Source organism: Aristolochia californica, unplaced genomic scaffold, assembly GCF_029961685.1.
Source record: "Aristolochia californica isolate CCGP_79_NKW_82.1479 unplaced genomic scaffold, dmAriCali1.0.hap1 SCAF_16, whole genome shotgun sequence".
Classification (NCBI taxonomy): Eukaryota; Viridiplantae; Streptophyta; class Magnoliopsida; order Piperales; family Aristolochiaceae; genus Aristolochia; species Aristolochia californica.
Window position 1 is genome coordinate 20,565,483 of NW_027181837.1, and position 22,570 is coordinate 20,588,052.

Sequence of the window (22,570 nt, forward strand, 5' to 3'; positions counted from 1 at the left end):
CAATGCGGACCCATGGCGATTCTTTTACACGCCTTTTCGGGCTGTCATCCAGCCTTGCAAAATCCTAGAAAGGAATCCCAACGGCTCATTGGCGGTGGTGCCAGATAATCGACCGTTGCGGAGATGCTTTGAATTCGTCAAACCTCGATGCAATATAACCGCTAAGAGCGACTAGAACGAACGCACAAGCACCGAAAACAGGGGAGTTAACGGTGTTGAGCTAGTCGGGAGAGGCACCCATTAAGCTTCCCTGTCCTGTCTTGGGTCTCTTCAATCAGGGTTTTCCGTCTTCATTTTTCTCTTCAGGTGGGAGCTCTGATTCTGTTGCTACTAGAGTCTAGCATGGCGGTTGAGGTGGTGATGAAATCAGAAGCGACCCAGAGTGGTGAAGTTGCTCTGTCTCAACCGGAAGAACCCAAGGCGGTGGCGGAAGAGACCGTTAAAGTAATTGAGGAGGACACCCAGAAAAAGGAGGATGTCGTAAAAGAGAAGGAAGGGGTGAAGAATGTCGATAACGGGGACGCCTCAACGCCGCCTGCTATCTTGAAGAATGCCTCGTTCAAAGAAGAGAGCAATTTTCTCTCTGATTTGAAGGAATTCGAGAAGAAGGCTTTGGTCGAGCTCAGGGCCAAGGTGGAGGAGGCGATCCTTGCAAACAAGCTACTCCTCAAGGAGGAGGAAAAGGAGGCGGATGCTAAGGTGGGGGAGAAGGAAGCTGATAAACCCAAAGAAGAGACCGCAGAAAATGCAACGTCAATTGAAGGAGGAGAAAATAAAGACGAGAAGCCAGTTGAAGGAGGAGAAAATAAAGACGAGAAGCCAGTTGAAGGAGGAGAAAAGAAAGACGAGAAGCCTGTTGAAGAAGGAGAAAAGAAAGAAGAAAACACTGTCGAAGTGGGTGGAAAGAAGCACGAAAACACAGCCGAAGTAGGGGAAAATAAGGAAGAAAGCACAATCGAAGTAGGAGAAAAGATAGATGAAAAATCTGTAGAAGAGGTAGAGAAGAGAGCTGAAAACCCCTCAGAAGCAGAAGCCATGGAAGAAGAGAAACCTGCGGATGTGACCGAGGAGAAGGACAAAAAATCAGATGCGTGTGTGCTGGAGAAAGCTCCCGCAGGCGAGCAAGAGGCAAAAGCCCATCCAGTTGCGGAGGAGGAAGCCGCCGAAAGCAGCGAGAACGCCGCCACCGAAAAAATTGAGAACCCTGGGGCGGGGACCGAGGAAAAAGCTGCAGAGGCCGGCGAAACAAAGGAAAAGATCGAGCAAGCTGTAGAGGTCGACAAGGACATTTCCGTCTGGGGAGTCCCTCTTTTGCCCAGCAAGGGCGACGAGTCCACCGACGTAGTCCTCCTGAAGTTCCTACTTGCCAGGGAATTCAAGGTTAACGAAGCCTTCGAAATGCTCCGCAATACTCTCTTATGGCGGAAAGCTTTCAACATCAATTCGATCTTGAACGAGGAATTCGACAGCAACCTCAACTCCGTCGCTTACATGAACGGCGTCGACCACGACGGCCACCCAGTATGCTACAACGTCTATGGGGCCTTCGAAGACGAGGAGTTCTATCGGAAGACATTCGGAACCGAGGAGATGCGCGAGCAGTTCCTGAGGTGGAGGTTCCAGGTGATGGAGAAGGGCATCGAGAAGCTGAATTTCAAGCGTGGAGGCGTCTCTTCGTTGCTTCAAATCACTGATCTGAAGAGCACTCCTGGACCTTCCAAGAAGGAGCTGAGGCTTGCAACCAAGAAAGCCGTTGCTTTGCTCCAGGACAACTATCCAGAGTTTGTGGCACGGAATGTGAGCACTTCCATTCCATTTTTTCTCAATTCATTTGTAATCTGGTCATAATTTCTTCTATTTTACTTGGATTTCATCTAACCAGTTCACCTTTTTGTTGCAGATATTCATCAACGTCCCTTTCTGGTACTACGCCTTCAATGCTATTATCTCTCCCTTCTTGACTCAAAGAACCAAGAGCAAGTTCGTCTTTGCTCGCCCATCCAAAGTCACTGAAACCCTTCTCAGGTAAGTTATTCTTTTGTTTTCTGTGCGTTCTCTTAACTGCAATTCCTCTTCTTATGCTCTGACAAACATGTTCAAAATTTCCTTGTAGATACATTCCCGCTGATGAGATTCCTACGCAGTATGGTGGCCTAAAACGAGAGAACGATACCGAGTTCTCTGCCGGTAATGGTGAGGTTGTGGAAGTCACGGTGAAAGGCGGATCAACTGTGACCATTGAAATTCCTCTACCAGAGGTAACACTTGTCACCTGAACTCTCTGTAATTTAACATGCTAAAAAGAAGAAGAATGTGACTTCTTTCACACCAATTCTTCCTCGAAAATTGTTGGGTTTTCTTCTTGAGACCAAGCTGACACTGATGAATCTAAACCACCCTCCCTTAGTCCTTATAATCTCAAGTAGAAGCCTATCTATCCACTGTAATATTTGAAAAACTGAATCAACAAGTCCTTGTTCATTTATGCAACAGGCTGGATGTACCATAGTTTGGGACCTGATCGTGCTTGGTTGGGAAGTGAACTACAAGGAGGAATTCATCCCCACAGATGAAGGCTCATACACCACCGTCATTCAGAAGAGCAAGAAAATGGGTGCACAGGACGAAGCAGTTCGGAACTCGTTCAGGAACAATGAGTCAGGGAAAATTGTTCTAACAGTCGAGAATATCAATGCCTTCAGAAAGAAGAAACTACTCTACCGATACAAGGTTAAGCCTGCTTGATTCGTTCTGAGAGAAAGGGCCAAATGCTGAAGAAAAAGTCCATCAAGAAACTACATACTTTTGCAATTCATTAGTGCGACAATTTGGGGTTTGATCTTGAATGGATTTGTTATAGATTTGTTTATTCGTTATTCTTTTTTGCTCTGGTTGAGATTTTTGTTGAGAATAAATAATATTTGATACCCTTTGCTGTCAGTTGATGCTATAAATCATTAAGCTTTTTAACGCTCACAGGATAAGATCATTTTTTGATCAGCAACGAATAGATATAGTTTTTTTCTTTTCAGATCATTCCTAAGATGATTCAATCTTCAATCCCAATGCCAGATTTGTAGAAGTACGTAGAGTTGTAGTGAGCAAAGAAGTGGGTTAGAGGAAATGTTGAACAAAAAATATTTTTCTTCCTTGTCTTGTCTTTAGTAGTTTTATTTATCTTTTTCTTTTGATTTTATATTAGTGGTATTAGAGCTTACGTCAAGAAAAAATAGGAGAGAGAGTATTGAGAGAAAAATAGAGAATTCATCTCAATAGCAAATGGCCTCCGAAACGTTTATACAACCTGCAATTCCTCACTTTGATGGTTATTATGATCATTAGAGCATGTTGATGGAGAAATTCTTGAAGTCGAAAGAGTATTGGTAGGTTGTAGACACAGGAGTGACTGAACCAGTAGCAAACCTTCAATTGATAAACGCATAAAAAGTCGAATTGGATGCACTAAAATTAAAGGATCTCAAAGTGAATAACTACCTTTTCCAAGCTATTGACCATTCGATCAAGAATCGACAAGGACAAAGAGTCAGCACCTTTAAGTACTTCGTACGGAGTTCGCAACGCTTCAGATGAAATCAGGTGAGTCGATCACAAACTATTTTTCATGTATAATGACAATAATCAACAAGAAGCGGATCCACAATGATAAGATGAAGGACGTCACCATAATTGAGAAGATTCTTCGATCCATAACGCCAAAATTCAATTTTGTTGTTTGTTCTATTGAGAAATCTAGATATATTGACAATCTTTCAATTAATGAGTTACAAAGTTCTCTGTTCGTTCATGAACATAAATTGTGCAACAAGATAAGGAAGAACAAACTTTGTGGGCAATAGCCAATCCAAAAGGTCTTAGTCATGGAAAAGGGAGATGGAAGGACAAAAATACACATCACAAAACAAAAGAAATCAATGGTTCTAATTTCAAAGGAAAGGGTCGTGACAAGCACCATTCAAATGGTTACAAACCAAAGTCTGCAGACAATTCAAATATTGAATTGTTTAGATGTCATAGGTATGACTATTATAAGTTTGATTGTAGAACTAATATGAATAGAGATCGTGGTGTGAAATCAAAATTTACAGAGAAATAAGAAATTTCTCTCCTAATGACATGTGTGAACGAAGATAGCCATCAGTAGTTGTGGTATATAGATACCGGCTATAGAAATCATATGTGAAGAGATAAGTCAGTGTTTTTAGATCTGGATGAATCATTTCGCAATACTATGACGTTTGGCGACAACTCTATAGTTTCTGTCATGGCGAAAGGAAATGTAAAAATTCACACCAAAGAAAACTCAAAATGAATTATTACTCACGTTTTCTTTGTTTCCAGATCTGAAAACAAATTTGCTTATTGTTGGTCAACTCCAAGAGAGGATATGTGATTTATATGAAAGATGGATTTTGTCACATTTCGGATGAAAAATTGGGCTTAATTGTTGAAGTCAACATGATGACAAACCGAATGTTTTAGCTATATCTCGACAACACCACTCACTCATGTTTCTCTATGAGATTGAAGGATGAGGCATGGCTATAACATTTTCTCTGTGGACATCTGAATTTTGGAGGTCTAAAGATGCTACAACAGAAGAACAAGGTGACAAGTCTTTCGAAAATTCAGGGTCCTTCTCAAATTTGTGAAGAATGTGTTGTTTGCAAACAACATCGAGATCATTTTCCAAAAGGAAAATCTTAGAGAGCAAGAAAGGTGTTGGAGCTTGTTCATATTGATATATGCAGCCTTATTAATTCGATATCGAATGGTGGTAAATGTTATTTTATAATGTTTATTGATGATTATAGTAAAAAAACTTGGGTTTATTTCCTACAGGAGAAGTTTGAAACTTTTCTCGCTTTCAAAAACTTCAAGATGTTGGTCGAAAAAGAAGCGGGCAGGCCAATAAAGATCATTCGCAGTGATTGTGGTGGAGAATATAACTCATAAGAATTTGTAAATTTTTGTGAGGAGCATGGAATCCAAAAACAACTTACAACAACTTATACGCTGCAATAGAATGATGTTTCAGAGACGAGGAATCGTACAATCTTAAACATGGTACAAACTATTTTGGCAAGAAGTGTTATCCCAAGAAGTTTTTGGCCTGAAACAATCAATTGGAGCACACATGTAAGGAATAGAAGCCATACATTTGCTGTTCAAAATATGACACCTGAAGAAACTTGGAATGGGCGTAGACCAAATGTAGATCACTTCAGAATTTTTGGTTGTATTGCTTTTGAGCACTTTCCAATTCAGAAAAGAAGAAAAGTTGATGACAAAGGTGAGAAATGTATATTTCTTGGTGTTAATGAGCAATCAAAAACATATAGATTATACAATCATATCATAAAAAAAATTGTCATCTATCGTCATGTGATCGTTGACAAAGAAAAGTTTTGGATATGAGATGAAAACAATGTCGAACAACAAATAAAATCTGATTTTGATGGAGAAAATGATGATAAAAGGGCAACCTTTGAAGAATGTCCAACCTATGGAGAATGAGCAAACACCCGCCAGTCAAAGCAATGCAGCAATTGAAGTTAATAATGAGCAACAAACTCGACGAGTTAGAAGAAGACCTGCATGGATGGAGGATTATGTGGTACAAGGAATTGACAACAATGAAGAAACACTTACTCATTTTGCTCTATTTTTAGAATGTGATCTTATAGCTTTTGAAGATGTTATAAAAGAATCAAAGTGGAAAAAAGTTATGGATGTTGAAATTGATGCCATTGAAAGAAACAACACTTGGGAGTTGACAAAGCTTCTAAAAGGGCAAAAGACCATAGGTGTGAAGTGGGTCTACGACAGAGCTGAAGGAGAGTGGTGAAGTTAACAAATACAAGACACGCTTGGTTGCTAAAGGCTACAAGCAAGAGTTCAACATTGATTACAAAGAAGTCTTTGCTCCTGTTGCAAGGCATGATACAATCAGATTGGTGATAACACTAATAGTACAAAACTCTTGGCCTATATTCCAATTAGATGTGAAATAGACATTTTTACGTGGCGACTTGGAAGAACATGTATTTATTGATCAACTTCCTGGTTATGTGAAGTTTGGATTTGAGAATAAGGTGTATAAATTAAGAAGGGCATTCTATGGATTAAAACAAGCTTCAAATAGTCGTATAGACGCATATTTTTTTAAAGAGGACTTTAAAAATGTCCATATGAGCAAACACTTTTTACAAAAAAATTGGAGATGTTTATTGTTTGTTTGTATGTGAATGATTTAATCTACATTGGGAATGATATTGCCATGATTGAAAACTTTAAATAGTTCATGATGATTGAGTTCGAAATGATTGATCTTGGAATGATGCATTATTTTCTTGGTATAGAAGTGATGAAAACTCATGTTGGTATCTGTATTTTTTAAAATAAATATGTGCAAGAAATTTTAAACAAGTTTCAAATAAAGGATTGCAATTCTGTGAGTACACCAACTGAATTTGGTTTGAATTTAGATAAAGATCATGAAGGAAAGAAGGTTGATAACACTCTTTACAAGCAAATTGTGGGAAGACTAATAATGTATTTGACAACAACAAGATCAAATATAATGGATTCTGTTAGTCCCATTAGCAGATACATGGAAAATTCGACACAGTTGCATCTTCTAGCTGCTAAGAGGATCTTTTGATACTTGCAAGGAACCATTAATTTTGGCTTGCTCTACAAGAAGGGAGAAAAATCAGATTTTATTGGCTTTAATGACAGTGATTATGTAGGATATATAAATGATTGGAAGAGTACATCAGGATATGTCTTTAAGCTTGGTTTCAGGGCTATTTCATGGTCATCAAAGAAGCAGCCAATTGCCACTTTATCAACCACCGAAGATGAATTTGTTGCTACAACTTCATGTGTTTGTCAAGCTATTTGGTTGAGGAAATTTTTTGAAGAGCTACACTTCAAGCAACAGGGAGCTTTTCATCTTGGGTTATCGACTCAGGGGCCTCTAAGCATCGTATAGGTAATAAGAATCTTTTACATTCCATGTCTGCATGCTTACCGGAAAAGTTTGTTACCATAACACATGTATCTCAAACCAAAGTTTTTGGGAAGGGATTCTCCTCTGTTAATTTACTTCTCATATAGAGGCACAATTATGGCGCAAAAAATTTGAGCATCCATCAACATCATCACTTAAGCTCTTAGTCCCTTCCTTGAAAACTCTATCTAGTCTAAATTGTGAAGTGTGTAGTTAAGTAAACACTAAAGGATTACATACTCTCCTCGAGCTGAACTTAAAGGTATAGCTCCCTTTTCCTTGATTCATTTGGATATATGGGGCCCATTGAGTGTCTCAAATATCTTTCCAGCTAAGTATTTTGTTATATTTTTTAATGATTTTACTCGAGTTACATGGTTATTTTTTATTCAAAGATAAGTTTGAAGTTCTTCCTATTTTTAAATCATTTCATGCCATGGTCTCCACTTTATTTAGTAAAAAGATTAAAGCACTTCATTCCGCTAATGCCAGAGAATACCTATCAATAGAATTTTAATCTTTTTGTAAGGATAATAACATTATCCATCAGACCTCTTGTGCTTACACCCTTTAACAAAATGGTGAATTGACTTTTCCATGAACCTTCTTTACTCCATGAACGTGCTCTATTTTTATTGGCCTCTTGCCATTCTGACAACCTGTTTCCTTATTAATAGGCTACCATCTTATATACTTCGTCATATATTCCTTGTTATTTCCAGATGAAGACCTTTTTTCCCCTTCATTTGAAGGTCTTTGGTTATACATGTTTCGTTCATGTCACATCCCCACGAAAAAAAGTAAGTTGGACCTAAAGGCTATTAAGTGTATTTTTTTGGTTTACTCTCGTACCAAAAAATGATATGTTTGCTATAATCCTTCTCTTGAGAAGTTAATTGTCATGAGGGGTGTAAGTTTTTTTAAGATACATCATTTTATTCCTCAAAGGATGTTCATTCATGTCTTTCATATGTTCCGACGACTCCAATGCTTGTTGTGCCCCTTGATGCAAATCTCTCTATTCAGCCCTTGAAGCATCGATCAATACCACACCCGTGGAGTTCACGGATCCTCCCAAGGTAAGTCCATCTTCCCCTCTTTTATTTGGTCCACCATTTGATGCTAGGCCCATAGCTCTTCAAAAGGAACCTAGCACTTGTACTAGGCCTTCTACTTCTCATCCTATATCAAATTTTGTTTCTCACCATCGTTTGTCTTCTTCTTCCTGTCAATTTCTTGCATCTATATCTTTTGTATCTGTCTCACTCTTGTATGAGGAAGCTTTGATATATCCAGGATGGAAGGCGGCAATGGAAGAGGAAATGAATGCCTTATAAGAGAATTAGACTTGAGCCTTGGTTCCACTTCCTCAAGGAAAGAAACCCGTTGGCTATAAATGGGTTTTTACAATTAAGCGCAATCCAGATGGTTCTGTGGCTCGCCTCAAGACTTGTCTAGATGCAAAGGGGTATACTCAATGCTATGTAGTTGATTATGAGGAGATCTTCTCCCTAGTGGCTAAGTTAAATTTGGTAAGAATCTTATTATCACTCGTAACAAATTCCTCTTGGCCAGTATATCAAGTAGATGAGAAGAATGCCTCTTTAAATTGTGATATTAAGGAAAAAAACTATATGCATCAACCACTTACTTTTGTGGTTGAGGGGGAGTCGGTATGCAAATTGAGGAAATCTTTATATGGCATAAAACAATCTCCTTGGGCTTGGTTTGACAAATATAGCCAAACAATATTACGATTTGGATTCAATAGGTGCTCAATAAATCATTCTATTTTTATCAATAATACCTTAAAGGAAAGAGTATTATTGGTGATTTATGTGGATGATATTGTCCCGACTGACAGTGATGCAGACAATATAAAAGAAGTCAAAGAGAAGATATACAAAGAATTCAAAACAAAAAATCATGGACTTATGAAACATTTCTTGGGTATCGAGGTCTTTTAGTCAAAACATGGAACCTTCTTATCTCAGAGGAAGCATGTTCTTGATCTATTTGAGGACATAAGGATGATGGGGTGTCGACTACCAGATACTCTTATGGATGCTAACACAAAGTTATGTGTAAGCTCTGGTGAATATGTTAATATAGGTAAATATCAGAGACTCATGAGAAAACTTATTTACTTCAAAGTGACTATATAGATATATCATATGCAGTAAATATGGTTAGTAAATATATGCATAAACCACAACTTACCCATTGGCAAGCTCTCGAGAGGATCCTGAGGTATTTAAAAGAAGCTCCGAGGAAAAGACTTCTCTATAAAAATCATGGTCACTCTAACATTAAAGGTTTTGCAAATGCAGATTGGACTGGATCACTTGATGATCGGAAGTCTACTTTTGGGTATTATACTTTAGTTGGAGGAAACCTGGTTACATAGAGAAGTAAAAAGCAGAATGTTGTTGCGTGATCCAGTGTAAAAGTAGAATATAGGCCTATGCAGTTAATGAGCTTCTATGGATCAAATCCCTCCTTACTGAATTGGGGTTCCACAAAGAAGCCCCTATGGAACAATATTTTAACAACCAGGCAGCCATCCATATTGATTCAAATCCAGTTTTCCACTAGAGAACAAAACATATTGAGGTAGATTGACACTTCATATGGGAGAATTTTCAAACTGGTAATTTATCCCTGAGTCGTGTTTTATCCCAAAGAAAGGTGTTAGACATACTTACAAAACCAATCACATCCAAGAACCAGACCACTATTTGCGGTAAGCTTGGTATCTACGATGTTTTTTCTCCCCCACCTTGAGCGGGAGTGTTGGAAGATAAGCCTGAAGTCTAGTGTCATGATGAAAATTATATTTGATTTTTGTTCCTTTTCTTCCTTTCTTAAGGTAAGGTAAATGGTGTTGATATAATTATTGTTCTTGTCATTATTATAAATACACATTGAGGGGGAGGATTACCACGTCACTTAACCTAATCCTCCTTCCCTCATTCTCTCTCAATTCCTCTAAACCGATCACTCTCTCTTCCTTTCTCTCTCTTCTTCTTCCACTCTTTATTCTCGTATTCCTTCTCTCTCTTGTTACCTTCTTCTCTCTTAGCTTGGTTCGATTATTTTTAGCACCATGGGATCCTAAATCTAATAGTTTATAATCCATTAGGGCTTCTTCTTCCCTCTTCTACAATTTGTATTGAACTTGGCCCTTTTTTTAATTTATCTAATACTGATTTATTCTTTACAATAAATTTGGAGAAATCTGCAATTTAGTGCCTTGATTCGTGGTTGAATCCATAGAAATCAACTTGTAGAACTTATTTACCAAAAGAAAGTTTTGTGAGATCTTTTTACGTAGCAAAGACGAACCAAGGGTGCCCTGTCCAGCATTGTAAGTTCTTTGTCTTTTCACTCTATTCTTTTGATGGAAAACTTTAAGGTGTGAGGTTTAAATCCTACCTTTTTTTTCCAGCTAACACTGTTCGCTATATTTTTTTGGTATATGGTTGGGTTCATTTTTTTTTACTGTTCCTTGTGCTTACTCTTGCTGCTGCTGACTTGTGTTAATCGGGTGTCTTGAATCCGATTACCCCGATTACCCATTTTCGGACCCGCGTATATTACCCGATTAAATCACTTAATCGAAAATCTCTCTGTCGAGAAGTTTTGAATTAGAGACATTCGTTTTGGGGGTTTTTTTGTCGGGAAGAGGGTTTCATCGAGAGGAAGAGGGCTTCATTGGGAGAAATCGTGTTCGATTTGTATTCTTGGAGCCGCAAAGTTTTCTTCTTCGCTCGACATACTGGAATTGTCGCATCTACCCGTGGAGTAGGTTGTTGCCGAACCACGTAACCTTGTGTCTCTTCTCCCTTTGGATTGATTTACTCTTTTGCATTTCTCGTTTACTTATACTGTTCGTAGCTTGATTATATGCTCGATTATTATTGTTTGCTCGGTTTATTAGCCTCTATTTTAACAAATTGGTATCAGAGCGGGGGTTTTTGGCGACGACGCCGGATTTCCGTTTGTCCCTCTTTCTGCTTCCGCAGACGGGAAGAGAGTTCTCTGTCCCGAGTTTCTGTTTGGTGGTTTTCTAGAAGTGCTGAAAGGGGAAGAATTTTTTTTTTGGGGGGGGGGGCCACTGTTCGGTGTTGGATTCTGGAAGTGAAAAGAGAGAGACTCTGTTTATCAGAGAGGTCCGGAGAGAAGATTTAAGCATCTGAGCATTTTTTTTGTGATCGAGGGTATTTTAGTAATTATGATTGCAAAATATTCAGTGGAGAAATTTGATGGGCAGATTAGTTTTAGTTTGTGGCACATAAAAATGCGTGTCTTATTAGTATAACAAGGTTTCCACAGAGCATTGAATGAAAAGGATAAGTTTCCAGCTATGATGTCAGAAGAAGACAAGGAGGATCTTGACATCAAAGCTCTTAGTTCCATTCAGTTGTGTTTGCCCGATGAGGTTTTGCGGGAAGTTGCAGATGACAACAACTGGTTTGTGGCTGAAGTTGGAGAGTATTTATATGACTAAATCTCTCACGAACAGGTTGTATTTGAAGCAATGTCTTTACACTCTTAAGGTGAAGGAAGGTACATCTCTCAAAGAACATCTTAATGAGTTCAATAAGATTGTTATGAATTTGAGAAATATAGATGTTACCATTGAAGATGAGGATCAAACACTGATTGTGATGTGCTCTCTACCGCCATCTTATGAGCACTTCGTTACGACTATGCTCCATGGGCACGATACCATCTCTATGGAGGATGTTAAGGCATCTTTATACTCTAACGAGTTGAGGAAGAAGGTGTCTACTAGCGGGAATGAGGAACAAGCAGATGGACTGTTTGTTCGAGGGCGAACAAAGGAAAAGGATTCTGGAGGCAATGGCCGTTCTAGGACGAAGTCAAAGGGGAAATGGGACAAGTGCTATTATTGTCATCAACCGGGTCATTTTGCAAGAGATTGTCCAAAACTCAAAGAGAAGGAGAAAAGAGAAGACGTTGTTGGGGTTGCTGGAGATCATTTTGATGGTTCAGAATATGTTCTCACAGTTGAGTGCTGCATACTCACAGGATGATTGGATACTTGATTCGGGTCGCTCCTACCACATGTATCCTATCAAGGATTTTTTCTGCGACATATCAGTCGGTAGATGGTGGTACAGTTTTGATGGGGATTTTTTGCCCTGTAAAACTGTTTGGGATTGGAACGGTTCAGATCAAGATGTATGGCGGTATAGTGAGGATTTTGAAAAAGTTCGGCGTGTACCAGATTTTAAATGTATTCCTACAATTGGAGTTGTCCTCATTATAGGACTTGTTACTTTCTTCTTCCCTTTCAGTCTACAAGTTTGAAGCATTCTCTTTCTTCTTCCCTTTCAGTCTACAAGTTTGAAGCATTCTCCATTTGAAATTCAGATATGCTTCCACGATGATGCATCTTAATTTACGTGACTCCACATCTACGTTCCAGCGCAAGGGTCAAGAATCTAAATACTACTTCGTTTTCATCTACACAAGTCAAGATAAGATGACTCAATCTTCAACCCCAATGCCAGATTTCCAGATCAGAAGCCGCCTAGGCTTTCGTTGTCTTCTCCAAGTTTTCTCTCTTCCTTCTCCATTCACGATGCCATGGAACTACAAAAGCAGGCCTTTCATCAGATTATATCACGAATGCCCTTTCAGATTGTGAGAAAAAAAGTGATCCTTCTCTGGATTAAAAATCTGGAGGATTTACCTCGTTTATGTCGACAGAAATGGAATGTGACCTAACTTCCAGTTCCTGTTACTCGTCTATAAACACGATTCGTCGTCGTTCGTTATAGAAGTCTATCCCTGGTAAAGACTAACCATCTCTGAGTCGTCTGCAATCGATGTGATTAGAAAGTAATCCAATCTACTCTTTTCACTAACTTCTAAATCTGGGTGGCGGCTTCTCATTTAGACAAACGTGCACAGATGAAACTTGGAAGAAAAAAACGTAGTTGCCTACCTCTTTCCCAGATAGATTTTACCGTCACATAAACGATTTCTTGTGTGCCAGTAAATTGTCGGAGACACAACAGGGCTGGTAGTTTGTTTGAGCTGCAAAAGAATACCAGTTACTGCTTGCCTGTTTCAGACATTGTACATGTTTGAGCAGAATTTTTGCCGTAACAGGGTGATATGAAGAGTGATTTATGTTCTGCTAACTCTTCACCCGTACATAGAAAAAAAAAACTGTACATAATTATCTCGGGCTCTGTATTGCGGTTCAAAATTTAAGGCATACCTCTAAGAAAAAAATAAAAATCTGTAGACTTTCTTCTTAATCAGATCATTTGGTCTGTGTGAAAATTTGATTAAAAACTTTTTATTCACCACGAATAATGGTGAGGGTGAGTATGATTACAAAAATTACAACAGAAATTACAGCGTAATTTGTTTAATTTGTTGGTCTTCTGCTTCTTATGCAGGTTACAGGTCTTCGGGTGTCAGTGACGGCTTCAGTTAGTCCTTGGATGGAGTTGTGATATCCACAAAAGAGGCTGGAAGTCAAGGTGCGTGCCTCCACAAAAGAGGCTGGTAATCAATTTTCCACCGGTTACATTTCCACAAAGAGATAAGATATCACTTCCTCTTCCCTCTATAAATACTCTCCTCTCTCCCCAGCCCAAATCACCACTCACAACACAAAAAGAAAATCCAGTCTCATGGTTTCTATCATGTCTCTGTCGAAGTATTCCCCTCTCTTCCTCCTCGTCTCCTTCCCTCTCCTCGTCACTTTGGCTCACGCAGCTTCCTTCGAGATAAGAAACCAGTGTCAATACACTGTGTGGGCTGCAGCCGTCCCTGTGGGTGGCGGGCGCCGACTCAACAGGGGCGAGTCGTGGACTATCAATGTGCCCGCCGGCACCACCCAAGCCCGCATATGGGGCCGCACTAACTGCAACTTTGACGCCAATGGCAGAGGAAACTGCCAGACCGGAGACTGCAACGGGCTCCTCCAATGCAACGCCTTTGGGAAGCCACCCAACACGCTGGCAGAGTTCGCCTTGAATCAGTTCTCAGGCCAGGACTTCATTGACATCTCCCTGGTCGATGGGTTTAACATCCCCATGGAGTTCAGTCCCACCGGCGGCTGCACCAGGACTATCCGATGCTCGGCTGATATCAACGGCCAATGCCCAGGGCAGCTTCGGGCCCCCGGTGGCTGCAACAACCCCTGCACCGTTTTTAAAACACCACAGTACTGTTGCACTAATGGCCCTAACACTTGTGGGCCGACTGATTTCTCAAGGTTTTTCAAGGACAGATGCCGCGATGCTTACAGTTACCCCCAGGATGATCCCACCAGCCTGTTTACGTGCCCCGGCGGTACCAACTACAGGGTCATCTTCTGCCCATGAAGCATTTCTTCTAGTATAGACGTGCTGAAATAAGCGCCGGGGAGGCCTCAGTCCAGATACTGTGACTTCTAGTGAATAATGGCTGTGAGTAGAATAAGCGAGTGTATGTCTCGTTTCAAAGGAACTCGGCTTCGGTGCCGTCGTTCCCATTTTACTTTAAAAAAAAATATAAGAACCAGATGGCCTGTCCTGGGCAAATTGGGTTCCGTTCTTGCTATTGTGGACTTTTTAATTAACAAGAACGACATAATTAATCAAAGGGATATTTACCAAGATATCGAAGTTCTACACTTATTTTCCACACTACCGGATTTCAAAGTTTGAAATTCATGTGGCTTCATCAACTTGTTACATCAGTTTTTCTAGAACAAATTCCTCTCTTCCATCTTTCTCTCTAGAAATCTTATCAAAGAGTTTGTGGTAGACGTGCTCATGACTTCAATGAGATCCCATGAATGCGGGCCATTTATGTCAAATTCACAGGTTTAGAGTGCAAACCTCGATGAGAGGCCATTCTCTGTCCACTCCTGACTCTCTTGTCCAAAACTTAGTATGGTTAAAATCCCATTTGTACCTTACAATGACAGAGAAAGAGAAGAAAACTTATCACCTCACAGGCTCAATGAATGTCACCTAAAACTATTAAATGGATGGCACCTAACTTTCCTCCACTAAAGCAAATCGGTCCAGTTCCTTTTGTTACGTTCTCCCATTATCAAACACGGCTGACCTCGTTCCAGATAACATTCAATGCAAAGACTTAGTAATCTCTTCGTTGTCTGTAGTCGTTATAGCGATTAGCAAGACTCAAGTAATCCAAACTCTTCTTTGAAATTTCTAAATCTGGGTGGTTGCTTCTCGTCCAGGGGAACCTGCATTGTAGAATTTGGAAGATAAAATCATATTTTAGTGACGACTTCTCCGTAAGTATTATATGCTAAATTCCCACAATAGAGAAGGTGTTACTCGTTCTACCACTATAAATACTCTCACTCTCCTTTGCATTTATGAAACAAAGAAAACGAGTCTCATAGTATCTATCATGTCTAGTCTTTCAAAGAATTTCTCTCTCTTCCTCTTCCTCTTCGTCTCCCTCCCTCTCCCTTTCACTTTAACTCGTGCAAGCATCCTTTGACATAAGAAACCAGTGTCCATACACTGTGTGGGTTGTAGCCGTCCCTGTGGGTGGCGGGCGCCGACTCAACAAGGGCGAGTCGTGGACTATCAATGTAACCGCCGGCACCACCCAAGCCCGCATATGGGGCGGCACTAACTGCAACTTTGACGCCAATGGAAGAGGAAATTGCCAGACCGGAGACTGCAATGCACGGCCTTTGGGAAGCCACCCAACACGCTGGCAGAGTTCGCCTTGAATCAGTTCTCAGGCCAGGACTTCATCGACATCTCCCTGGTGGAAGGGCTTAACATCCCCATTGAGTTCAGTCCCACTGGCGGCTGCACCAGGACTATCCGATGCACGGCTGATGTCAACGGCCAATGCCCAGGGAAGCTTCGGGCCCCCGGTGGCTGCAATAACCCCTGCACCGTTTTTAAAACTCCACAGTACTGTTGCACTAATGGCCCTAACACTTGTGGGCCGACTGATTTCTCAAGGTTTTTCAAGGACAAATGCCGCGATGCTTACTGTTACCCTCAGGATGATCCCACCAGCCTGTTTACGTGCCCCTGCGGCACCAACTACAGGGTTGTTGTCTGCCTATGAAGCATCGTTCTCCATCGCTCCACTGAAGTATTACAGAGTACTAAATAATGTCTTTGAACAGAATAAATGAGTCATTGGAATTGCTCTTGGTATGTCTATTTTCATTGCTTTCAGCTGCCCGTCCCATAAGTTCAAAGCATGAGTAGATCTACACTTTTAAGTTATTTTGTGATGGAACTTTGACACAACTTGAATAGAACTTTGCAAGACACATGTCACTCCCATGCACACGCCTTCCACTATCCTCATGCAAGGAGAACTACATGGAATCTCTAAGTCATGGCACTAGGGGTGGCACCGAGCCCGAACCTGCTTATGTTCGAGCCGAACTTGATTTAAATATTTCGAGCCGAGCTTCGAGCCGAGCCTCATCTAGAGCCTAAAATTGTTATCGAACTCGAGCCCACCGAGTTCGAGTCGAACTCGAGCCTCAACATACATTTAAAACTTTTCAAAAAATATATACCAAATAAAATATATATAAAATTATGCATACATTTTACATAAAATTGGGTATAACCTATATATATAATACATGTATAAGATTGGGCATAACCTCTACTTAAAATTAAGCATAATCTATATATATATAATACCTGTATAAAATTCGACATGACCTCTATTTAAAATTGGGCATAATCAACATACATAATACTCTATAAAATTGTTTATACATTCCATAAACACTCCATACACTGCATAATATTATAAATAAATTTCATACAATAATCAAACACAACAAAATTAAATGAAATATCACTATCAATTTACAATCACCCAAATAAAAACTATAAATCCATTATAAATTTACAAACTATAGTTATTTATCTTTATGCTAGAAAATAATATACGTCTTTATTTGAGCAAAATCTCCTCCTATGACAAAAACAAAAAAATAAAATTAGTTATTGTCAGATAAAAAAATACTCTTCCACTAGTAGTTACTTAATGTCGTTAAAAATATTAAAATTACCATGATGAGAAAACAATGAAAAATCATGTAGCTGGTAGCATTATCTCTGCACTCTTCTTCTCAGGCTGTAATCATAAAACAAAATTTTAATAAATAAAACTAAAAAATATCGTAATAAATAATTAATCAAAGAAATTCACCTTTTGATTTTTCTTTATACCGTAAAGAGTCTGAACCCAACCAGTGCTACAAATCAAAGTTTGAAATGTATTTGGTAACAAGGAAGAACGATACGAGCCTATTACTCTACCACCAGCACTAAATAATGATTCTGAAGCTACTGTGGATATGAGAATTATAAGGGGGGTTAGTCAACAAACTTAAAATTTGAAGTTCATCTTCATCTCCTGCGTCAAATTCATTTAATTCCTCTACATGAAATTCAATTTCAAACTTGGTGTTAGTGTGGACGAATTCATATACATTGGAAAACGGTTTCCAGTGTTAGTGCCCCAAAATAAGAAAAATATAAAAAATAAGAAAATTAGTAACTTATAATAGTATACTTAATTAAAACATAATATTTAAACCCCAAATTAGGTAAAACAAACATGATTACAACACAAATAAGTAATTTAATGTATAATTAAAATAAATTAATATATTAATTAAATAAATTAGATATTATATTCTTTAATGATTGCAGTTTATTATACATTAATACAATAATTACGTGACCAATTAATTGTGTACATGATTAATTATAAAAAATAAAAAAATAAAAAAATATACTGGAAAATTTGATCAAATGCTAGCTTTAACACACTATATTTTTACGTATTATTGCATCGTCCAGAGGAAAAACAGGCTGAGAATAAGATTTGCAAGTTTTTTTTTATTATAAAAACCACACGTGCGAAACTCGTATGTGTGAACTGCACGCGGGACGGAGGGTCGAGGGGGGAAAATAATCTCCCCCCCTCAACTTAGGTCTCCGAACTTTAGGTATCCGGGGGTTCCCGTTTCGGCGAGAGCGGTGGCCGGCTGATTTGACGGCGGCAGCAGGCGGTGGTAGGGGGTGATGACGACGGGAGAGGGTGACGCTACGGGAGTTGACGGCGACGACGATGAGAGGCAGAGAAGGCGATGAGCGGGGGGAAGGATTAGGACCAGCGGTAGCGGAAGGGGCACCGGCTGCGAGAGGGAGAAGGGAGATGGAGACCGTGAGAGGGAATTTCGGAGGAAGAAGAAAGAAGGGAAGGAGGAGACGAAGAGAGCGAGGGCCAGAGAGAGACCGAAAAAAAAATTCGGGAGAGAAGAGAGCGAGGGCGGGAGAGAGACTGAAAAAAAGTTTTCGGGAGAGAGATTAACGAGACGGCTCACGAGCCGACGAGCCGAACCTGGCTCTGCTCGAGCTCGGCTCGTTAACCTAAACGAACCCATTTCTGAGTTCGAGTTCGGCTCGAGCTCGATATATAACGAGTCGAACCGAGCCGAACACGAGCCGGCTCGGTTCGAAGCCACCCCTAATGGCACCCACATAATTTTTATTTCTCATAGAAATAATTTCACTAAGAATTGTTTTAAATTTTTATAAAAATTAAATTATTCTTAAAAATAAAAAAATAATTATCAGTAAATTATCTCACTGCTAAAACAATTCTCGATGAAATAGTTCCACAAGAAATGGGTAATTATTTTTGGAAATATCCAATTTTTGTCAAAAATTATTTTTGCTAGGATTTATATTTTCGTGTTTAACTTTAGATGTAAGTGGGATAAGGGTAATTTAATTATAATTGGATACTACTTGTTTTTGTGAAAATCAATGACAAACAAGGATAAATAGTAATCACACGGCACAACAATTTTACGTAGTTCGGTAAATTGCATAAATCTAAGAGAGTTGCAGAGGATTTTATTAAATCAATTGAGGAATCAAAATACAATGGAGTTTGTTTCTCACAACAGAAATGGCTGCTAACGGCGGCGTCACAGCTTCATGCGACGGTGAGCAGAAGCATCGTCTTCTCTGCTTAGTCGAGTCCTGAGACCTTCTCGGTTTCTCTCACGGCACCGAGACCAGAGCTTTCACGACTCTCTTCTTCTGCGACAACACCGTTGGCGGCAGCACCGGTAACGACAACGGCAACAACGTCGTCCTTCTCAAGCACACTCTCTATCGGCAACGGCGTCGCCTGAAAGTCTCTCAAAAAACCCCTTCACGCTCTCTATTTTTCGCTACCCTCTCTTTTGGACGGGTTCCGAGGATAGCCAGCGTTCGAAGACTGTGACGACGATAGCGACGATGGCAAAACTCACCAAAGCTCTCTTTCGACTGACGCCAGGATGCTTTGCTCCTCCCTCTCCCTTTATTTTTGCCGCGTCGTATTCAATTAAAAGACAAAACCATGTTTTCATTAGAGTCGTGATAAGTTCCCCTGTTTCAGGGAAACACGGGAACCAGAGGATGAAAATTATTTCCATGCCCCTTGGGCCCACCTCTCTGACGGTGGACCAGACTCCACTCAACACTTGTCGTCTATTATAAATAAAAACTTATTTTACTCAAATTATAATAAGTTAGTGAAGTATTTCTCTTTTCTATAACACCCTTACATGCCTATCAATGCATCTGCTTAGACTAAGTATTTTTTAAGAAATTCCACTTGAATTACACCTTCACTCCACAAATATATCGTAAAATAAAGTTAGATCACATTAAATTGCTAGAAAAAGAAAACAGTATCAACAATATTACACATACCATCTCATAGCTTACCTGCACAAATGACTTGCACCCACATGAATAATGATTTTTCTATTTCCTTGCATTTAGAGTTTTGCTTTGATCTTGACTATGTTTTGTAAAAATAAAATTGCACTAGGAAGATCTGCTTAGAGAGTTTGTGTTGGGAGATGAATTTTTATGTTGTCAAAGAGTGATTTAGATGTCTCTTCGTCAATATAATGACTGAAGGAGGAGGTCGAGCTCTTTCTCTTCCGTTTTGATGGTGAATTGTTATGAAGAAATTAATATGGAGTCCCACCCCTTACAGAAGAAAAGTTATTCTTAACCTTTGTTACATGAGAATAGCAATTAATTTATCAAAGTAATTAGTGAAAATTTATTCTTAACCTTTGTTAAAGATTCGTCAAAACAATTAATGGCAGCTCACCACCACAAAGTCTGATTCCAGCCTCTCACTGCTCTCATTTTAATGCCTTTTAGTCTCCAATCAAGGGGATTCATTTCTGACGAAGCTGTCGTGCATACGTTTACATACCTCCGTTTGGCAGTCCTCTCTGATTCATTTATTCCTTAACCTCCACCTTCGTTCTGTTCACGGCACTTTGTGCCATCATCGTTCGGCTTCAGAAGAAGAGATTCTCCACTGCAGAAAGCCACCGACAGCCTCTTTTCTCCATTGTCAACTTGCCTTTATGCGGCTAGCTGACGCTGGAAAGTTGTCAGCTTTCCTGACTTGAGAATCCAAAACACACAGAAGTACGAAAGTCGGATGAACGCTGAAATGGAATCTGCAAATTTTTGTTCTTCACGTATGATCAAAACCAAATTCAGTGCACACTAGCTACGCTTGACGTGTAGTTCTTACTACTATCACGAAGGCGGTGACTCTATGTGTATATAAATGCATCCGGCCTTTGGAAGGTTATCATAGGTGTAATTTTCATCAGCTTAAATAGGTTCAAGCGGAGCTCGAGGTTCAACATTCATTTAAAAATTTTCAAAAAATACATGTCTCGAGTTCGAGATCCAACATACATTTAAAACTTTTCAAAAAATATATGTTAAATAAATTGTATATAAAATTATGCATATATTTTACATAAAATTGGGCATGACCTGTACTTAAAATTGGGCATAAGGCTGACATTGAATTGAGCTGAGCCTGAACCTTCCTATGTTCGAGCCGAGTTTGATTTAAATATTTCAAACTCGAGCTCGAACCGACCCTAGCCTCGAGCCTAAAATTGTAATCGAGCTCGAGCCTAATAATTTTAACCGAGTTCAAGCTCGAGCTCTAGTCAAGTTCAAGCTTAACCTACATTTAATACTCTACATAAAATATATGTCAAATAAATTATATATAAAATTATACATACATTTTATAAAAAGAATGATAGGGGAGGTTCGGGATTGAATCTCAATAATGGATTAGAACGCACTAATATTAATATTTTTTAACCCAAATGTTGTCTAGCTTATTTTGTAATTTTTGAATCTGGCCATAAATTTACGATAGCCTCCTTAGTGCCCCTGGTTGAAAATTTATATTATAGAAAAAACTAGAAATATTTTTCCTAGGATACATATTTCCAAAAAAAACTTTTAAATAAAATCCTATTACTATTAGTGATTTACTAGAAAATTACAAGAAATATTTTAAAATTTTCTTAGGAAAGTTAAATGGATCTTTTATTTCCTCTTCTAGGGAAATAAATAAAAATTAATAATTAATCTAATATATTACTATACTTATAGATAAATTTTTAATCAAATAAAATGTCAAACACAAAATTGCTATGAAAATTGCCTTATGCTAAAATTATTACAGCATCAACTGTCAAATACTTATTCAAAAAATTTCTATACGGTTTTCACAGGAAAATCTTACTTAGAAAATTATATAATATTTTTAATAAGAATTTCCTATTAAAAAAATATTTCAAAAAAACATGGGGCACTATTAGTCCCTAGAAACATATTTCTACTCAAAATATTTTTAACAACCAGGCAACTATCCATATTGATTCAAATCCAATCTTCCATGAGAGAATATAACATATTGAGGTAGATTGCCACTTCATACAACAAACATACTTACAAAACCAGTCACATATAAGAACTAGACCACTATATGCGGCAAGCTAGGTATCTACAATATTTTCAATCCCCTAGCTTGAAGGGGAGTGTTTGAAAATAAACCCGAAGTCTAGCGGCATGATGTAAATTATATTTGATTTTTGTCCATCTTCTTCCCTTCTTAGGGTAAGGGTATTGATATAATTGTTGTTCTTTTCATTATTATAAATACACATTGAGGGGAAGGATTAGGCATGTCCCTTTAGCTAATCCTCCTTCCCTCATCTTCTTCCACTCATTCTTCTCTCATTCTTTCTCTCTTTCGTTGCGTTTTACTCTCTTAACTTGGTTCGATTTTTTTGAGCACCATGGGATCTTAAATCTAACAGTTTATAATCCATTAGGGCTTCTTCTTCCCTCTTCTACAATTTGTATTGAACCTGAACTTGGCCCTCTTTTAATTTATCTAATACTAATTTATTCTTTACAATAAATTTGGTGAAATTTGCAGTTTAGTGCCTTGATTCGTGGTCAAATCCATAGAAATCAACTAGTAGAACTTATTTACCCAAAGGAAGTTTTGGGAGATCTTTTTAATCACCTTCATCTTGCACTGCAAAGACGAACCAAGGGCGCCCAGCCCATCAATGTAAGTTCTCCTTTGTCTTTTCGTTCTATTCTTTTGATGGAAAACTTTAAG

At 38.9% G+C, this 22,570-nt stretch overlaps 2 protein-coding genes and 1 pseudogene across 2 annotated transcripts; all 3 read left to right on the top strand.

The window, feature by feature from the left end:
- Positions 1-163: 163 nt before the first annotated feature.
- LOC137953012 (patellin-4-like) lies at positions 164-3,149 on the top strand. The gene is made up of 4 exons (XM_068800188.1): positions 164-1,797; positions 1,901-2,025; positions 2,114-2,258; positions 2,494-3,149. The coding sequence occupies exons 1-4, from the start codon at positions 343-345 to the stop codon at positions 2,743-2,745; spliced, it is 1,977 nt and encodes a 658-aa protein (XP_068656289.1). The 5' UTR covers positions 164-342; the 3' UTR covers positions 2,746-3,149.
- A 10,541-nt stretch (positions 3,150-13,690) lies between these two features.
- LOC137952958 (protein P21-like) lies at positions 13,691-14,612 on the top strand. The gene has a single exon (XM_068800098.1). It carries the CDS (start codon positions 13,711-13,713, stop codon positions 14,404-14,406), a length of 696 nt encoding a protein of 231 aa, XP_068656199.1. The 5' UTR covers positions 13,691-13,710; the 3' UTR covers positions 14,407-14,612.
- An 836-nt stretch (positions 14,613-15,448) lies between these two features.
- LOC137952708 (pathogenesis-related protein R major form-like) lies at positions 15,449-16,129 on the top strand (annotated as a pseudogene).
- The last annotated feature ends 6,441 nt before the right edge of the window (positions 16,130-22,570 follow it).